General features: G+C 41.4%; 1 protein-coding gene across 2 annotated transcripts; it reads left to right on the plus strand.

The window, feature by feature from the left end:
• Positions 1-324: 324 nt before the first annotated feature.
• LOC129831038 (serine/threonine-protein kinase pdik1l) lies at positions 325-18,851 on the plus strand. 2 transcript variants are annotated; one of them, XM_055894029.1, is made up of 3 exons: positions 325-949; positions 1,938-2,233; positions 14,000-18,851. In XM_055894029.1, exons 2-3 carry the CDS (start codon positions 1,949-1,951, stop codon positions 14,738-14,740), a joined length of 1,026 nt encoding a protein of 341 aa, XP_055750004.1. In that variant the 5' UTR covers positions 325-949; positions 1,938-1,948; the 3' UTR covers positions 14,741-18,851. The 2 variants fall into 2 exon arrangements, with proteins under 2 accessions (XP_055750004.1, XP_055750003.1); XM_055894028.1 differs by having other exon boundaries at positions 326-949; positions 1,933-2,233.
• The last annotated feature ends 436 nt before the right edge of the window (positions 18,852-19,287 follow it).

Genomic DNA, 19,287 nt, shown 5'->3' on the forward strand with positions numbered 1-19,287 from the left:
TTTAGAACTCTGTGATGGTGCTGTCCGTGGTGCTGTCCCTTTAAGAGCATGCTCCAAATAGATATTGTGATAGGGGAGTTACATTTTCTGCAAACCGTGTTGATCAAGATAAAATACATCATCCGTTCTTTGTTGATACTGCCCACTACCTAGAATAATGGTTGAGCTAAATGTATCTTCCAGAGCGTCATTTCATTCAAGAAAATTAACGTATTGTCTGTGTTATGTAAAATATAATGGTACAACCTACATGGTGTCATTGGAGCAAACTAAATATGTCATTCAGGGGGGTTGCCGGAAAACCAATACAATTTTACAAACAATAATTGCACTAATTTAAGATGGTTATACAAAAATGAGACAAACATTGAATTTCATCGTTTTCCAAGACAACCTATTTATTTGATGTCAGTGTGATGTCGTTACTATCCTCTCAGAAACGACTCACCCCGGTCAATCTCGGCGAAAGAACGTTGCTCAGTGCGTGTACCGAATTTAAAAATGTATTGAAAATAAATGTTATTTCTCCACGGAAGAAGAAATGTTATTCCTCGTTTTACTGGTGTAATGAAAGCAAGAGGCACCGTGACTGTATACTTTGGGAGGGAGTTGTCAGGGCAATAATCCATTGGCATGAATGTAAAACTATGCAATGAACGGGGGCACAATTGTTATTTTCTCTTTCAGCTAGAGAGGGTTGCTTAAAAGGGGGGCAGTATTTCCCACTTTCGCTTCTACAGAGTACACTGTCTGTGTTGTTTTAGTAGCGAGTCAAGCAAGCAAGCGGGCGCGCGCTGTTGATGGGGTACTTGAGCTGCAGATTTGCTCAGCACGCTCACAAAACTTGTCTATCTGCGCGACAACGTGTTTGGCTGAGTGGTGGCTAATGGCTGCCATAGAAAGTGAGAAATACAACAACAAATGAATCCTTGAGAGAAGACGAAAACAGGTAAATGTGTAGCTTGCTAGATATATAGCTAGCTGCTCCTTATTTCCTTTCCTCGTCTTCAGAAGAAGCCAGTTCTTTTGTCTGCCCGTGCGACATGAATGCTTGGTGATGTGCGCAGGTGTGTGGAACTAGTTAGTTAGCCGAATGTGCTAATTTTGTTTCGGCTCATAGAGGACAATATACGTGTACACGATTTGAACAAGCTAGCTAGGTAGTTCACGTAAGCTACTAAGCAAACGAATTTGTCTACACCCCCCCCCCCCCCCCCATGTGGCGACAACTACATAGATAACATTTTCATGTAACGTTATACAGCAATGATTCTAGCTAATAAGCTATTGCATTTTTAGCCACCATTTTCTTCCCTTGGCTTCCTAGTTAGCTAACGTTAGTTAGTGTTAAATTAGCTACCTAAAAAACAGTTTCGCTTCCGTGTTAGCTAACCAATTCCTCTCAAGAGCTTAGCTAATTAAACGTATTACTATTTGATTATATTTAGTTTTATTCTTACATATTTGGGCAGTCCGCTGACCAACGTACATTTCCCCTTTCAAAATGTGTCAGCTGCCAGCCATTCGTTAGTGTGCACGTACAGGTCAGAGGGTGAGGGGCACAGTTGATTTGTTTACATTTAGCAAGCTTTGGCCTCTGAGGGTTTCACATTTGCTCTCTTGTGGGTAGCTAACTGTCCTGATTTGACATGCTAAAATGCGAACACTAACGTTTTTGTTGTCATGCATTTGACATGGTCACTTAGCTAGGTAGTTTGTTTTCCTCAAAATACTTAGACTAACCTAGGCCTATAGCTATGGGTTTTGACGTGCTAATGAGGGGTCTGTCAACTCGCATATGACAGATTAACCCCCCTGGTTGAGAGATTATTCAGTAGGTAAGAGGCATAAGTGTTACATTCTGTGCTGCTGACCTCACCTAACGCTCAACAATAATCAGTGGTAACCCATTAACCCCACTACCTCTCTCAGCACAGTGAGGAAGAGGATGGTGAGCAGCCAGCCGAAGTATGAGCTGATCCAGGAGGTGGGGCGTGGCAGCTACGGTGTGGTGTACGAGGCGGTGGTGAAACGCACTGGAGCCCGGATGGCCGTGAAGAAGATCCGCTGCCATAGCCCAGAGAATGTAGAGTTGGCCCTCAGGGAATTCTGGGCCCTGAGTAGTATCCAGAGCCAGCACCCCAATGTCATCCACCTGGAGGAGTGTGTCCTGCAGAGAGATGACCTGGCTCAGAGGATGAGCCACGGTTCCAGCTCCCCACTATACCTAGAGGTAAAAACTTTTTAGTTCGATAGATAAATCAAATCACATTTTTTGTTTACATACACATTTAGCAGATGTTATTGCTGTTGAAGCAATGTTTGTTCCTAGCTCCAACAGTGCAGTAGTAAACAACAATACACACATCTAGAATGGAATTAACCTCTCTGGTACAAGTGGGATGCTAGCGCTAGCGTCTCACCTCGTCAACAGCCAGTGAAACTGCAGGGCGCCAAATTCAAAACAACAGAAATCCCATAATTAAAATTCCTCAAACATACAAGTATTAAACACAATTTTAAAGAAACTTCTTGTAAATCCAACCACAGTGTCTGATTTCAAAAAGGCTTTACTGCGAAAGCACACCATGCGATTATGTTAGGTCAGCACCTAGTCACAGAAAACCATACAGCCATTTTCCAGCCAAAGAGAGGGCTCACAAAAGTCAGAAATAGAGATCAAATGAATCACTAACCTTTGATCTTCATCAGATGGCACTCATAGGACTTCATGTTACACAATACATGTATGTTTTGTTCGATAAAGTTCATATTTATATCCAAAAATCTCAAGTTTACATTGGCACGTTATGTTCAGGAATGCATTGTCTCAAACAAACATCTGGTGAAAGTGCAGAGAGCCACATCAAATAACAGAAATAATCATCATAAACATTGATAAAAGATACAAGTGTTAAACATATGAATAAAGAAACTTCTTAATGCAACCGCTGTGTCAGATGTCAAAAAGGCTTTACGACGAAAGCACACTTGGCGATTTATGTTAGGTCAACGCCTAGCTACAGAAACCCATACAGCCATTTTCCAGCCAAGGAGAGGGCTCACAAGAGTCAGAAATAGCATTAATCTATTTGTAATAAGTTAGCACTAATTTCTAAACCTATTTTTGCTTTGTCGTTATGGGATATTGTGTGTAGATTGGGGGGAATAGTAATTTAATCAATTTTTTAGAATAAGGCTGTAATGTAACAATGTGGGAAAGGTGAAGGGGTCAGAATGCTTTCTGAATGTGCTGTACATCAATGTTATTCTGAGGCAACCTGGAACATATCCCAGTCTGCTTGATCAAAACATTCTTGAAGCATGGATTCCAATTGGTCAGGCCAGCGTTGAATAGACCTTAGAACAGGTCCCGGAAAGGAGAGTATCAATGGTCGAGTTTTTGAAGCGTGAGTACTGCAGGCAATGTGATAACTTGGGTTGTGTTTTCCTCAAATTTGCTTTAAAATACACAGCTACAATAAATGCTGCCAGTGTAGTTCCTTGAGGACTGTCGTGGTATCGGCTTGAGGTGGAGTATACACTAGCGGTCGACCGATTTATGATTTTTCAACACCGATACCGGTTATTGGAGAACAAAAAAAGCCAATGCCGATTAAAAAAAAAAAAAAAAAAAAAAAAAAAAAGCAATAAAAAAAAAATAAAAATAAATATATATATACACACACACACACACACACACACACACACACATTTTTGTAAAAATGACAATTGCAACAATACTGAATGAACACTTTTATTTTAACTTAATATAATACATAAATAAAATCAATTTGGTCTCAAATAACATGAGAACATGTGTTAAAACGAACCACCAGCTTTCATGGGTCTTCAATAATCCCAGTTAACTTCTTATGGCTGCAGGGGCAGTATTGAGTAGCTTGGATGAAAGGTGCACAGAGGTGCCCATAGTAAACTGCCTGCTCCTCAGTCCCTGCAATTTCACTGGCTGTTGTCATATCGATCCCGGTAGCGGGATGCAGCCATAAGAAGTTTTAGGTTGTAGTGCAGAAAGCATAGCTTGTCTGCATGGTCCCCTGTCAGTCTGCTCCTCTGTGAAACACAGACCTTATTTGAAGTAGATCAAGACATTCTCTATGGAAGACATGAACGGTAAAATAACAAAGGAACCCCTTTCAAGTTCAGCCGCAAGTTATTACAGGAATTATAACGCGTCGACTATTTCTCTCTAAACCTTTGACTAATCCGGAAACTATCACCTCAAACAAAATGTTTATTCCGTTACATATTTTATCTAATGGGTGGCATCCATGAGTCTAAATATTCCTGTTACATTGCACAACCTTCAATGTAATGTCATAATTACATGAAACTCTGGCAAATTTGTTCGCAAAGAGCCAGGTGGCCCAAACTGTTGCATATACCCTGAAACTGCGTGCAATGAACGCAAGAGAAATGACACAATTTCACCTGGTTAATATTGCCTGCTAACCTGGATTTCTTTTAGCTAAATATGCAGGTTTAAAAATATATACTTGTGTATTGATTTTAAGAAAGGCATTGATGTTGATGGTTAACTGCTTGTCAATAGGGGGAGCTGTTAGCACTTTGTAATTATGACGTTCCCAAATTAAACTGCCTCGTACTCAATTCTTACTCGTACAATATGCATATTATTATTACTATTGGATAGAAAACACTCTCTAGTTTCTGAAACCGTTTGAATTATATCTGTGAGTGAAACAGAACTGGACTTAGAGCAATTTTCCTATGTGTATGTGAGAATGCCAAATTTTCCAAGCTGCTCTGAGACCTGTGTATAACTCTGCCTGTCTTCTATTGGTTGAGATGCACTGCATACGCCTTCCCCTGGTTGTTAGCGAATAGGGAGACTTGAAATGCAGTCTCTACGTAGATCTCAAAGGTTATAAATCACTTGGCAAAGACGTGTATCGTTCTTTTCCCCCTTCGCTCTGAGGACCTTGGCACATTGTACTAGATGCATCGGTTATAGATCTTAGACATTTCCGGCTGTGTTTTTATTCGATATAGGCTTTAAAGACATCATAATCTTGTTATTTTGAACCGAATTATATCAGTTTGTCAGTATATTGCGATTTTCGGGTATTTATTTTCGTGGTGTTGTAGGAAGTTGTGTATCTCTGGCTCAAATGCTAATGTTTACTGCTAATTGCAACGTTGAAGAGGATGTTCTCCAACCTAGCAACGATTCTTTTGGACAAAGGACACCTTTCCCAAGATTCTGATGAGAGTTTATCAAAAAGTAAGAACTATTTATGCTGATAATTCGTTGTTCTGTTGACAAATGTCAAATAATAATTCCGCCATGAATTTCGGTGCGTCTCGCTTTAGCGCACGCTGTATGCTTGAAGTAACGTTAATTTTAAAAATGTAACCCAGCGATTGCATTAAGAACTAATTTGTCTTTCAATTGCTGTCCAACCTGTATTTTTTTAGTCAAGTTTTTGAATAGTTTTCGATTAGAATAGGTGCCTCTCCAAGATGGCGCCGGACAGATTGCTTGAGGTTTTGGACACTAATCACATTGTATAAGCACGATTTGTGTCGCTAAATATGCACATTTTTGAACAAACTCTATGTGCATTGTGTAATATGATGTTATAGGACTGTCATCTGAAGAATTCTGAGAAGGTTAGTGAAAAAATTAATATATTTTGGTGGTCTATACATTATCGCTATTTTTGCCTTGAATCAATGCTGTTGTCATGTTTGCTATTGTGGTAAGCTAATATAACGCTATATTGTGTTTTCGCTGTAAAACACTTAGAAAATCTGAGATATTGGCTGGATTCACAAGATCTGTGTCTTTCATCTGCTGTACGCTGTGTATTTTTAAGAAATGTTTTATGAGTAATTAGCTAATACACGATGGTCTCTGTAGTTATTCTAGTCGCTTTGGTGAGAGTTGTGATAGTGGCTGCAATGTTAAACTATGATTTATACCTGAAATATGCACATTTTTCTAACAAAACATATGCTATACAATAAATATGTTATCAGACTGTCATCTGAGGAAGTTGTTTCTTGGTTAGTGGCTATTTATATCTTTATTTGGTCGAATTTGTGATAGCTACTGATGGAGTAAAAAAATTGTGGAGTAAAAAAGTGGTGTCTTTTGCTAACGTGGTTAGCTAATAGATTTATATATTGTGTCTTCCCTGTAAAACATTTTAAAAATCAGAAATGATGGCTGGATTCACAAGATGTGTATCTTTCATTTGGTGTCTTGGACTGTGATTTCATGAACATTTTATTATATGATATCCCTGTGGCTTTAGGCTAGGCTATGCTAGTCAGCTTTTTTGATGGGGGTGCTCCCGGATCCGGGTTTGTGAGGCGTTAGAGGTTATTAAGTACACATTGGAGCAATGACAGTCATTGATTGTTTTTTTAATAAGTTTAATGCTAGCTAGTAACTTACCTTAGCTTACTGCATTCACGTAACAGGCAGGCTCCTCGGAGTGCAATGTAATCAGGTGTTAGAGCATTGGACTAGTTAACTGTAAGGTTGCAAGATTGGATCCCCTGAGCTGACAATGTTAAAAATCTGTCGTTCTGAGGCAGAATGTTCCTAGGCTGTCATTGAAAATAAGAAAGTGTTCCTAACTGACTTGCCTAGTTAAATAAAGATTAAATAAAGGTGTAAAAAATAAAATAAAATAAAAATAAGATTTCCGATTTATGAAAACTTAAAATCGGCCCTAATTAATCGTCCATTCCGATTTAATCGGTCGACCTCTAGTATACACGGCTGTGACTATAACCAAAGAGAATTCTCTTGGGAGGTAATGCGGTCGGTATTTACCTTGCACAAATGGCCTACAGCTATGTTGACTGTCCCGCACTCACTGGCACAAGAAACTGAGGGACCAGAATGTTTGATACAATATTGCAAGTTTCCTAGTATGAGCTTTGGGCCAGACAGTTGATAGTTCATACAATGTTTCAAGTTTGTTGCTAAGAATTGCCTGTGTGCATTGTGATTTATAGGATACATATTTTTATCATTATTTTCTACCTGCAGGCTGCAATGTTTTTATTTGTTGGCTTTATGTAGGTTATTTTTTACATAATTGGCAATGCCTATCAGTTACATTTCGATTTGTATAATTTTTATTTAGATTAGCCACATTGATTTTCAGATGAAAATGCTACTGGCACACAGCTCGGTAGAAATGCTAAGATAAATTGGCACTCCAAATAGAAAATGTTGATGACCCCTGGTGTAGCCTATTTATTCTGCCCTTGAGTTGCGTTCCCATGCAAAACTAGACAGGTGGCTAACAACTAAGTCTTCAATAAAACTCCCAAGGTGTGACTTTTCTTGAATTAATATATTGATAACGTTTATGTTGTAAAACTGCAAAATACAGAAAATAATATACTTTAGTATTCAATTCACACCGACATACTGTAGCTGTACATTATACATTTGAAGTTGCATAAATACAAAGCACGTGCTAAGGTACCATGCATCTGGCATGATGCCAAACAATATAGCTAATTGTTACTCATATGGTAATTAGCTAACTCCTTTCATTACTCTAATGTACAACCATCTATGTAGAATAACAAAGCATATTACACTAGAAACAGTAACAAAACTACAGTATTGTATATTTTACAATTCGTTTGCATGACGCACGAGCAAAATAATACAGCTAACGGCATACATGAAAGGCATTGCAATTTGTGAGTAAATGCAACCAACCAACAAGATTACATTATTAGCTAAATGCTTGAATCAAACTTACAGAAATAACTACACTGAAAGACCTGCCCCGTAGTGTTTTTTTTAGCCGCTTCTATGCGTGTAGAACGAATTCTCTAATTCCTGTTTGCGTACAGTCTAAGTACCAGAAAGCTCCACTAGGGGGTGAATAACACCATGGAATACAATGAAAATCCATCTTAACCATTGTAATAAAATAATCTGTTACCTTCTAACAGAATGGCAGCACACTATTACTGGCAACTTCAGGAGTGTAACAGCAGCATTTGCAAAGTCCAGCAGGAGGTGGATGGAATGTTGGGAACAGATGTTGGGAACTTCTGTTTAGGCCATCGTGATATCTGGCTCCCTCTTGAGTCATTTGTCTTAATTATTAATCAGTGTGCTTAAAGCATCAGACAAGCTCAGTACATATAGTTGATTTGATTAAAAGACAGGATTGTCTATGTATTTTTCCATATGTAAAAATAAAAAAAATAAAAAATTGACCAATTGAAAGACTCTCGGTCGACTAATTTTTTTGTTGTTGTAGGGGACCGCCCTACAATAGATGAGTAAGTAAATTAAAACGATCGTAAAAGCAATACATGAAATGCACAAAGGGGATGTGGCTTAAACAACCGGTGGAGATCAAATCAAAGTTTATTTGTCACGTGTGCCGAATACAACAGGTGTAGACCTTGCGGAAAAAAAGGTGTGTGTGTGTGTAGGTAAGTAAAGAAATAAAACAACAGTAAAAATACATTTGAAAATAAGAGTAGCAAGGCTATATACAGACACCGGTTAGTCAGGCTTTTTGAGGTAGTATGTACATGTAGGTATGTTAAAGTGACTATGCATATATGATGAACAGAGAGTAGCCGTAGCGTGAAAGGAGTGGTTGGCAGGAGGTGGGACACAATGCAGATCGCCCAGTTAGCCAATGTGCTGGAGCACTGGTTGGTCGGGCCAATTTGAGGTAGTATGTACATGGATATATGGTAAAAGTGACTACGCATATAAGATAAACAGAGAGTAGCAGCAGCGTAAAAGAGGGGTTGGGGGGGGGGCACACAATGTAAATAGTCCGGGTAGCCATTGGTTACCTGTTCAGAAGTCTTATGGCTTGAGGGTAAAAACTGTTGAGAAGCCTTTTTGTCCTAGACTTGGCACTCCGGTACCGCTTGCCATGCGGTAGTAGAGAGAACAGTCTATGGCTGGGGTCTTTGACAATCTTTAGGGCCTTTCTCTGACACCGCCTGGTGTAGAGGTCCTGGATGGCAGGCAGCTTTGCCCCAGTGATGTATTGGGCTGTACGCACTACCCTCTGAAGTGCCTTGCGGTCAGAGGCCGAGCAATTTCCGTACCAGGCAGTGATTTAACCGTTCAGGATGCTCTCGATGTTGCAGCTGTAGAACCTTTTGAGGATCTCAGGACCCATGCCAATTCTTTTTAGTTTCTTGAGGGGGAATAGGCTTTGTCGTGCCCTCTTCACGACTGTCTTGGTGTGTTTGGACCATTCTAGTTTGTTGATGTGGACACCAAGGAATTTGAAGCTCTCAACCTGCTTCACTAAAGCTCAGTCGATAAGAATTGGGAGGTGCTCCGTGCTCCTTTTCCTGTAGTCCACAATCATCTCCTTAGTCTTGGTTACGTTGAGGGATAGGTTGTTATTCTGGCACCACCCGGGCAGTTCTCTGACCTCCCTATAGGCTGTCTCGTCGTTGTCAGTGATCAGGCCTACCACTGTTGTGTCGTCTGCAAACTTAATGATGGTGTTGGACTCGTGCCTGGTCATGCAGTCGTGGGTGAACAGGGAGTACAGGAGGGGACTGAGCACGCACCCCTGGAGAGCTCCAGTGTTGAGGATCAGTGTGGCAGATGTGTTGCTACCTACCCTCACCACCTGGGGGATGACCCGCCAGGAAGTCCAGGATCCAGTTGCAGAGGGAGGTGTTTAGTCCCAGGTTCCTTAGCTTAGTGATTTGCTTTGATGGTACTATGGTGTTGAACGCTGAGCTGTAGTCAATGAACACCTTTCCTACATAGGTGTTCCTTTTGTCCAGGTGGGAGAGATGGGAGAGCTCACTGGGGATCAGGTTCAGGTTTCCCCTTGTCCATGTGTAGGGTGACGGCGTTGCTCATATGAAAGGTTTCTGATAGGGGAGTTATCTAGGATGTCTTTTTAAATAAGCGCTAGGTGGGCGGTACTAGTGGGTTTCGATGAAGGTGAACCTAGTTTTTGAAAATCAAACTTATATTTTTAATGCATCATAAAACATTAAATATTTCAACTTGATGTACTTAAGTTATCAGATGCTTCAAGGTTAGGCCCTAGTACTAAGGCTCTAGTTCAAACCTATTATAGGCTCAATCACATGGAAGAGTATATGTTCAAACCAGAGGAACCACATCTTGAGCGTAACTGTTGAAAGACCAGATCCGGATCTGTGCTGGCGCTGGCAGGATGGAAATTAACATTCAACTTCAAGGTTCTGTCTTGCAGATGCTGAGAAGCATCTTGGCAGCCGAGGAGTAAGTTCATGAGGAAGTGGTCAGAACAGAGGGGAGGAATCTGGCTATGTTGATGTGTAGAATGTTAGTGGAGATGTTTTTGAAGTCATTAACTCATTTCACCAAGTGCCAATTATAGAAGTGATACACAACACAGGGATAGCCTAAATACATGAACCATAACATGTTGGTAAAGGGCATTCTTGGTTAAGGGCTTGTAAGTAAGCATTTCACGGTAAGGTCTACACCTGTTGTATTTGACGCATGTGACATAACATTTGATTTAATGTAACATAGCATAAACAAACCATAAGTTCAGTATCTAGAACATGACACACACAGATCCCAACTTGGCTATAGGATAATGTATTGGACGTTGCTCGCAGTCATGCTAGTTGATAGTGTTGGGTTTTGTTTTTTTCCTTCTGGTTATTCTACATATTGTTGTCAGTGTCTGAGCACATTCCTTTACACTGATGTACGTAGACACAGATGATAAATTGCTAGTCCAGTTTTTGCTAGTAATTCAAGGTGTTAGCTAGTGTTGCTTCCAGCGTTTTGGCCTCACATTCAGCCTGTTGGATGCCTCTCTACAGAGAGTTTTTACTTTGACTAGTTAGTTCAGAAGACTGTGTCCTCTGTTATTTCTATCCGTTGTGTGTTGAGTTATGCCAGGATGTTTAGCTCGTGTGTCCCCGTGTCTGTCAGGTGATGCCATCACCACTGGTTTTAAGGGGGCATCTCATGTTCTCATTGAGCGCTGGTTTAGAGACTACTCCCCAGTCAACCCTGTTCCTCCCCCGTGGCTCACTGAGGGTTTAAAGGGACTGGCAACAACTGATTATAGCCTCAGTGGCACATGGGCCATTGTCACACACTTACACACATTGTCCGACCGCTCTACAAGCTTGTTAAACACTCCAGCGTGTTGGGCTTGGCCGCTTTCCCAGAATCTTTGTTCAGACAGTCTTTCTTTTCTGTAATGTTCTGCTGCTGCTTATAGAGGGAAAACTCACAATAATAGGAAAGGATTATCGTGTGTGTATTGGGGAAAACAAAGATAATGGACCATTGAGGCCAGGGACCGTATTATCTGTCTGTGCCAATGCTGGTGGATTATTTGCATCTATTAGGTTACGGATGCCTCGGCTCGCTGAATGGCATGTGACAATTTGTGACTTTTTTGTTGTTGTTTTGTACGGACTGGGTTTCCCTAGGTGGTGGGACTGTCAATGTGGGGTTTTGTACCATAAAGATTGTCAGGCATTAGCTTTTAATTCAAAACCCAAGTAGTTGTCCTGCTGGTGTGTGCATGTCAAAAACCTGAAGCACATTTTCTATGGGAGAGGATAGGTTTGGATCTGGTCAGCTGTCAAAAGTAGATGTGTGCGTGCTTGTGGTGAACCCAGTTCCTTCAGCAGAAACCTGCAACGAGTTATGATAAAAAATAAAAAATAAAAACAGCCAACACACCTAAACACCCCTCTGTTTGACAGCTCACAAAGGATAGCAATCACACTGAATTCAAAGCCAAAGACAAGCGAATTTAGCTTGTTTGTTGAAAATTGTCAGTATCCCCCCCCCCCCCCCCCCCCCAAGGAATTTAATATAATTATGATAACTAGGGCTTCTGTTCTTTCGACCAATCGATTTGGTCAACGTTGTAACTTATTTTTACATACCCTGACTCATACCCTGACTCTGCTTACACTGAATGCAAGAGAAGTGACAGAGTTTCCCTAGTTTATATTGCCTGCTAACATTAAAATAAATTAAACTAAATATGCAGGTTTAAAAAATATACTTCTGTGTATTGATTTTAGCGTCTTATGTTTGGGGGCAGTATTGAGTAGCTTGGATGAATAAGGTGCCCAGAGTAAACTGCCTGCTACTCAGGCCCAGAAGCTACGATATGCATATTTATTAGTATATTTGGATAGAAAACACTCTGAAGTTTATAAAACATTTTGAATGATGTCTGTGAGTATAATAGAACTCATATGCCAGGCAGAAACCTGAGAAAAAATCCAACCAGGAAGTGGGAAATCTGAGGTTTGTAGGTTTGCCTATCCAATATAGTGTCTATGGGGTCATATTACACTTCCTAAGGCTTCCACTAGATGTCAAAAGTCTTTAGAACCTTGCTTGATGCTTCTACTGTGAAGGAGGGGGGAATGAGAGCTGATTTGAGTCAGGGGTCTGGCAGAGTGCCACAAGCTCAATCAGGTGCGCTCCCGTGAGAGGTAGCTGCGTTCCTTTTCGCTTCTAAAGACAAAGGAATTCTCCGGTTGAAACATTATTGAAGGTTTATGTTTAAAACATCCTTAAGATTGATTCTATACATCGTTTGACATGTTTCTACGAACTGTAATGGAATTTTTGGACTTTGTCTGGACTAAGTGTGCCTGCGTGTCGTGAATTTGGATTTTTGAATTAAACGCGTGAACAAAAAGGAGATATTTGGACATAAATTATGGACTTTATCAAACAAAACAAACATTTATTGTGGAACTGGGATTCCTGGGAGTGCATTCTGATGATCATCAAAGGTAAGTGAATATTTATAATGCTATTTCTGACTTCTGTTGATTCCACAACATGGCGGGTACCTGTGTGGCTTGTTTTTGTGTGAGCGCTGTACTCAGATTATAGTATGCTTTTTCCGAATTTTGTTTTTGAAATCTGACACAGCGGTTGCATTAATAAGGAGAAGTTAATCTAAAGTTCCATGCATAACACTTGTATTTTCATCAACATTTATGATGAGTATTTCTGTAAAATTACGTGGCTCTCTGCAAAATCACCGGATGTTTGAGGCAAAACATTACTGAACATAATGCACCAATGTAAACTAAGATTATTGGATATAAATATGAACTTTATCGAACAAAACATACATGTATTGTGTAACATGAAGTCCTGTGAGTGTCATCTGATGAAGATCATAAAAGGTTAGTGATTAATTTGATCTCTATTTCTGCTTTTTGTGATTCCTCTTTGTCCTGGAAAAATGGCTGTTTTTCTGACTAAGTACTGACCTAACATAATTGTTTTTGTGTGCTTTCGTCGTAAAGCCTTTTTGAAATTGGACACTGTGGTGGGATTAACAAGTTTATCTTTAAAATGGTGTAAAATACTTGTATGTTTGAGGAATTTTAATTATGAGATTTCTGTTTGAATTTGGCGCCCTGCACTTTCACTGGCTGTTAAGTCGATCCCGTTAACGGGATCTCAGCCATAAGAAGTTTTAAGGCTTTGATGTTTATGGTTAGCTACATTTTGTGCAACGATTGTGCTTTTTTCCGCAAATGCTCTTTTGTTAAATCATCAGCCGTTTGGCGATGTTGAAGTAGGCTGTGATTCGATGATAAATTAACAGGCACCGCATTGATTATATGCAACGCAGGACAAGCTAGTTTACTACACATGGTTGACGATATTACTAGGTTAACTAGTGATTATGTGAAGATTGTTTTTATAAGATGTTTAATGCTATCTAGCAACTTACCTTGGCTCCTTGTAGTTACAAGGTCCTTTTTACACTGCACTGCACTTTTTACACTGCACTGTTACGCTGCACTGCACAGTTTCTTTGTGGATTGCATTGTAATCGGCCATAATTTGCGTCCAAAAAGGCCGATTACCGATTGTTATAAACTTGGCCATGCCGATTTTAATCGGTCGACCTCTAGTCTGAATAATTGCACTGTACTATTAAGACTAATGTTCTTTCTGTTTCTTTATCACCAGCTGGTGGAGACTTCTCTGAAGGGAGAGATAACCTTTGACCCATGCTGTGCCTACTACCTGTGGTTTGTCATGGACTTCTGTGACGGAGGAGACATGAATGCTTACCTGTTGTCCCGTAAACCCAGCCGCAAGACCAACACCAGCTTCATGCTGCAGTTAGGAAGCGCCCTGGCCTTCCTCCACCGAAACCAGATCATCCACCGGGACCTGAAGCCTGACAACATCCTCATCTCCCAGGGAAGGACCTTGGCGGGAACCCCCGAGCCTACCCTGAAGGTTGCCGACTTCGGCCTATCCAAGGTCTGCTCCACGTCGGGCCTTAACCCTGAGGAACCAGCATCTGTCAACAAGTGTTTCCTTTCCATGGCGTGCGGCACAGACTTCTACATGGCTCCAGAGGTGTGGGAGGGCCACTACACAGCTAAAGCAGACATCTTTGCCCTGGGCATCATCATATGGGCCATGGTGGAGCGCATCACGTTCGTGGATGTGGAGACTCAGAAAGAGCTCCTGGGAAGCTACGTGCAGCAGGGGGAGGAGATCGTGCCCCTAGGGGAGGCGCTTCTGGAGAACCCCAAGATGGAGCTGTTGATCCCTGCCAGGATGAAGAGCATGAACGCGGGCATGAAACAGCTTATCAGGGAGATGCTGTCGTTCAACCCTCAGGAGAGGCCTGACGCCTTTGAACTGGAGCTCCGACTGGTCAGGATCGCCTGCAGAGAGCTCGACTGGGACACGTGAAAATGGGGGTGGATAGGAGGGGAGAGGACCATGGGACTTGTAGTCACAACGTCAAGTACATGTATCTAGGCCTAATTCACCACTGTTAGCTCTTGGTGCGGAGGCCACACATTTTTTTTTTCAAGGGAACAATTCAAAGTTTGCAAAGATTTTGGCTTTGCAGTTGGATATTGGATCGGAAGTACTGGTAAACCTAGCTCAACAGGTTGACAGCCAGTCTGTAAAAATGGTTGTTTTGAATGTTAACATGGCAAGGCTGTCCATAAGCACATTCAGCTGTCTGTCTTGCAGAAGGAGATGAGTTGCTAGCTACCCCACTGCTACTGGCTTAGGCTAACCTGTTAGAAGTTGACTCTGTAGTTTGCCTACAAATGCCACCCCAGACTCTGTGGTAATATTCATACTAAAGTTATGATACAGGGAGACTGCATCCTGTTATGATATGGATGCAATTATACACAAAGGTCCACGCACCTCAGTGATCGTAAACTGTGCACGGCTGGTTTTACCAGAATTCTGTGACCACACCCTGCTCTTCCCTTTCAACAGACATGCTCACGCACACTTCCCACTGCTCAGGTAAAAACAAAGATATACTGTTTGTTGGGATTTGTAGACAAATGGGTGTTTTTGAAGAGAGCAACATGACATCACTGAGGCCTGTGTATTCTGAGCTGGCCCTGAGCCAACTATGGGAATTATGCTAGTGGGAGCTGACAGTCTTGGTATGCCAGCCCAGTGCAGACCTAACCTAGCAATTCCCAGCCCAGTGCAGACCTAACCTAGCAATTCCCAGCCCAGTGCAGACCTAACCTAGCAATTCCCAGCCCAGTGCAGACCTAACCTAGCAATTCCCAGCCCAGTGCAGACCTAACCTAGCAATTCCCAGCCCAGTGCAGACCTAACCTAGCAATTCCCAGCCCAGTGCAGACCTAACCTAGCAATTCCCAGCCCAGTGCAGACCTAACCTAGCAATTCCCAGCCCAGTGCAGACCTAACCTAGCAATTCCCAGCCCAGTGCAGACCTAACCTAGCAATTCCCAGCCCAGTGCAGACATAACCTAGCAATTCCCAGCCCAGTGCAGACATAACCTAGCAATTCCCAGCCCAGTGCAGACATAACCTAGCAATTCCCAGCCCAGTGCAGACATAACCTAGCAATTCCCAGCCCAGTGCAGACCTAACCTAGCAATTCCCAGCCCAGTGCAGACCTAACCTAGCAATTCCCAGCCCAGTGCAGACCTAACCTAGCAATTCCCAGCCCAGTGCAGACCTAACCTAGCAATTCCCAGCCCAGTGCAGACCTAACCTAGCAATTCCCAGCCCAGTGCAGACCTAACCTAGCAATTCCCAGCCCAGTGCAGACCTAACCTAGCAATTCCCAGCCCAGTGCAGACCTAACCTAGCAATTCCCAGCCCAGTGCAGACCTAACCTAGCAATTCCCAGCCCAGTGCAGACCTAACCTAGCAATTCCCAGCCCAGTGCAGACCTAACCTAGCAATTCCCAGCCCAGTGCAGACCTAACCTAGCAATTCCCAGCCCAGTGCAGACCTAACCTAGCAATTCCCAGCCCAGTGCAGACCTAACCTAGCAATTCCCAGCCAGCCAGTGTCATGATTGGCCCGGAATGAAAATAATTTGAGGAATGGAGTGTTTGGAATGTAATTTAAATTAAGTCACAACTTAAAGGCCAGAGACAACAAGCTGCTTATTCTAAATGCATAAAGGAATGTGTTCCTGCCCCAAACAACATCAATATATTTGGCTGAAGAGTCAGTGTTCTGCTTGTATTAATAAAATATAGAGCTTGAATTCTCACAATTGAAGGTCAGTTTAGTTCTGAATTAAACCTGTGTGAACGGTATGGTTAGGGGTTCTACTTCAGTGGCAATCAGTTGACGACAAATGCACTTTTATTTTGTTTTCCTTTAACTTACCCTGCTATCTATCACCTTGAGAAGGCTGGATATGGTGTGACGACACCAAACAGTGTTTACTAGGGGCCTTGGAGGACATATTGTCAAACGGCAAACAAAAAGTCTACTTATGAATGCAATGCCTCGCACCTTCAAAGAGGAAGAGAGAGCGAGGGGAGACACCAGCACAGCACTCACACCTCCCTGAGCCCAGAGGCGCAATAGTTTGACACACAATACCATTTGTTTAACCTTATCTCATATATATATATAAAGAAAATTTTAATCTCTCTCACACACACCACAGTTTACCCTGGTTTGTACCGGTAATCCCTTTCTCCATGCTTCCTTCCGACAGACCCATACTAAGACTATTTAGGCTTTTGGTATAGTTGACAGATGTACAGGAAGGCTCATCTCGGGACCCTGGCCTATCGCCTTGCAAGTCCAAACTTTCTGCGCTTCTAACAGTTGTGGGAATGTATCAATACCATCAAATGTTCCTCATGAAAATGTAGTTTGAGTGTCATTCTAAAACAGTTGCAGAATTTGTAAAATGTGTTTTGTACGACCTGGCTGTTGCCTGCATTACTGCCTTTTTAAAATGTCTGCCATTGCCAACATACACTCGTCTTTCATGATGTTAACATACTTTATGCTTTATTTGAATATCTCCACACACTAGCACATAGCACTATATTGTTTGATTTTGTGTCGACCAGGCACATTTTTGTTCAGATTTTTGGCTTTGGGTTTCTTATCTCAGCTATTTCATGCCCATAATGTTAGCACGGATTGTGCTTTCAGATGCATATTTTATTAAAGGGGCAATCAGTAGTTGCAACATCCATTTTTGGACTTATCATCATTCATTTATAAGTACCCATTGATTCATAAAGAATATAAATTGATGCCTAATGAGTTTAAACTGTTGTACCCCATCGGAACCTAAACTATACACTGTGTACAAAACATTAGGAACACCTTCCTAATATTGAGTTGCACCATCTTTTGCCCTCATAACAGCCTCAGTTCATTGTGGCATGGACTCTACAAGGTGTCAAGCATTCCACAGGGATGCTGGCCTTTTTTGACTCATGCTTCCCACAGTTGTGTCAAGTAGGCTGGATGTCCTTTGGCTGGTGGACCATTTTTGATACATGGGAAACTGTTGAGCGGTGAAAAACCCAGCAGTGTTGCAGTTCTTGACATTCTCCAACTGGTGCACCTACTACCATACGCTGTTCAAAGGCACTTAAATCTTTTGTCTTGCCCGTTCACTCTCTGAATGTCACACAATCCATATCTCAATTGTCTCGTGGCTTAAAAATCCTTCTTTAACCTGTCTCCTCCCCTTCAGCTACACTGATTTTGAAGTGGATTTAACAAGTGACATCAATAAGGGATCGTAGCTTTCACCTGGTCAGCCTGTCATGGAACGTGCAGGTGCTCCTAATGTTTTGTGCACTCGGACTATATATGAGCTACTACAGAGGTTAAAGGAGGAGGCTCATGGACTTGACTGCATTACTACGCTCTGTTTTCAAGGGCCTTGACAGTGAGTTGTATATTATGTGATGGGTTTTATCTTTTTTTCAACAGTTACTTCAGCTTCCATTATCTTCTGTCATTGATACAGAAGTGTGTTTATAATTACAGTTGGATACTGTATTGGTGTGGTGGTAATGTCTTCATTGGCTGAAAGTTGGTTTGTGTAACAAGATTGGGTACACGTAACTGGGGTCAACAACTCAAAAACGTCTTTGCTGCTTCTGATGAGCTTGATATGGGGAAAGAGCTTGTTGCCTAAAATATAATCCTACCAGACTCCTCAGATGTGTCACCTTTGGTGAATCTGTGTCCCAAATGGCACCCTATTGCCTAAGTGCACTACTTTTGACCAAAGACCCTGGTCTAACAGTACTATATATATTATGGAAAAGGGTGGATTTGGGACACACTTAAGTGCCCTATTCAGAACAGGACCCATTACAAAGAGAAACCTCATCAGTTGAAAATAAACACCAACACCAGTGTACATTACAACCAGGTGTGTGGGGGGAGGGGCTCAAACTTTTCTATGAACAGTATTTCATTGTAAGATATTTTTGAAGAGATTAAATGAAATGTATCAATACATGCTGTAATAAGTGTCATTCATTGTTGAATTATAAATAAAACCAACAAAAATAAACTTGTATTAGCAAAGTCCTCTTGGATGTAACAAAGTCCTCTTAGATTACATAGTGAATATTTTAGTGAGAATCAACTCCCCTGCAAGTTTTCCATTAATTTTGCTGCTATTTGAGCGGTAGATACCCTTTTGTTGTTTGGAAAGGTTATATAGTTGATTCTCTTCACCCTCTGGTTAATTGACTGCCAAATTTCAGCTCACTAGCAAAATGTTAATCTGTCAGAGTAACTAACACCTACTTTTAATCTCATGGGGTAGTTCTCGTTATCAAATCTAACTAAAATCCCTCTTCTAACAGCATATGGGTTGAAGGTGAGTTAAGGGACCTGCAATGCAGCGCAAAGGTATCACACAAATGAATTTAACTAGCGTTTAAAAAAAGTTTTAGTCACTCATTTGTTCCTGCTTTCACTAGATGTATTGTGTAGTTCAATGT

Source organism: Salvelinus fontinalis, chromosome 32 (assembly GCF_029448725.1).
Source record: "Salvelinus fontinalis isolate EN_2023a chromosome 32, ASM2944872v1, whole genome shotgun sequence".
NCBI classification, from domain to species: domain Eukaryota; kingdom Metazoa; phylum Chordata; class Actinopteri; order Salmoniformes; family Salmonidae; genus Salvelinus; species Salvelinus fontinalis.

Coding starts and splice junctions, on each gene's coding strand:
- LOC129831038 (XM_055894029.1), top strand. CDS start 1,949: ATGGTGAGCAGCCAGCCGAAGTATGAGCTGATCCAGGAGGTGGGGCGT. Junction 2,234..13,999: donor GCTCCCCACTATACCTAGAG/GTAAAAACTTTT, acceptor CTTTATCACCAG/CTGGTGGAGACTTCTCTGAA.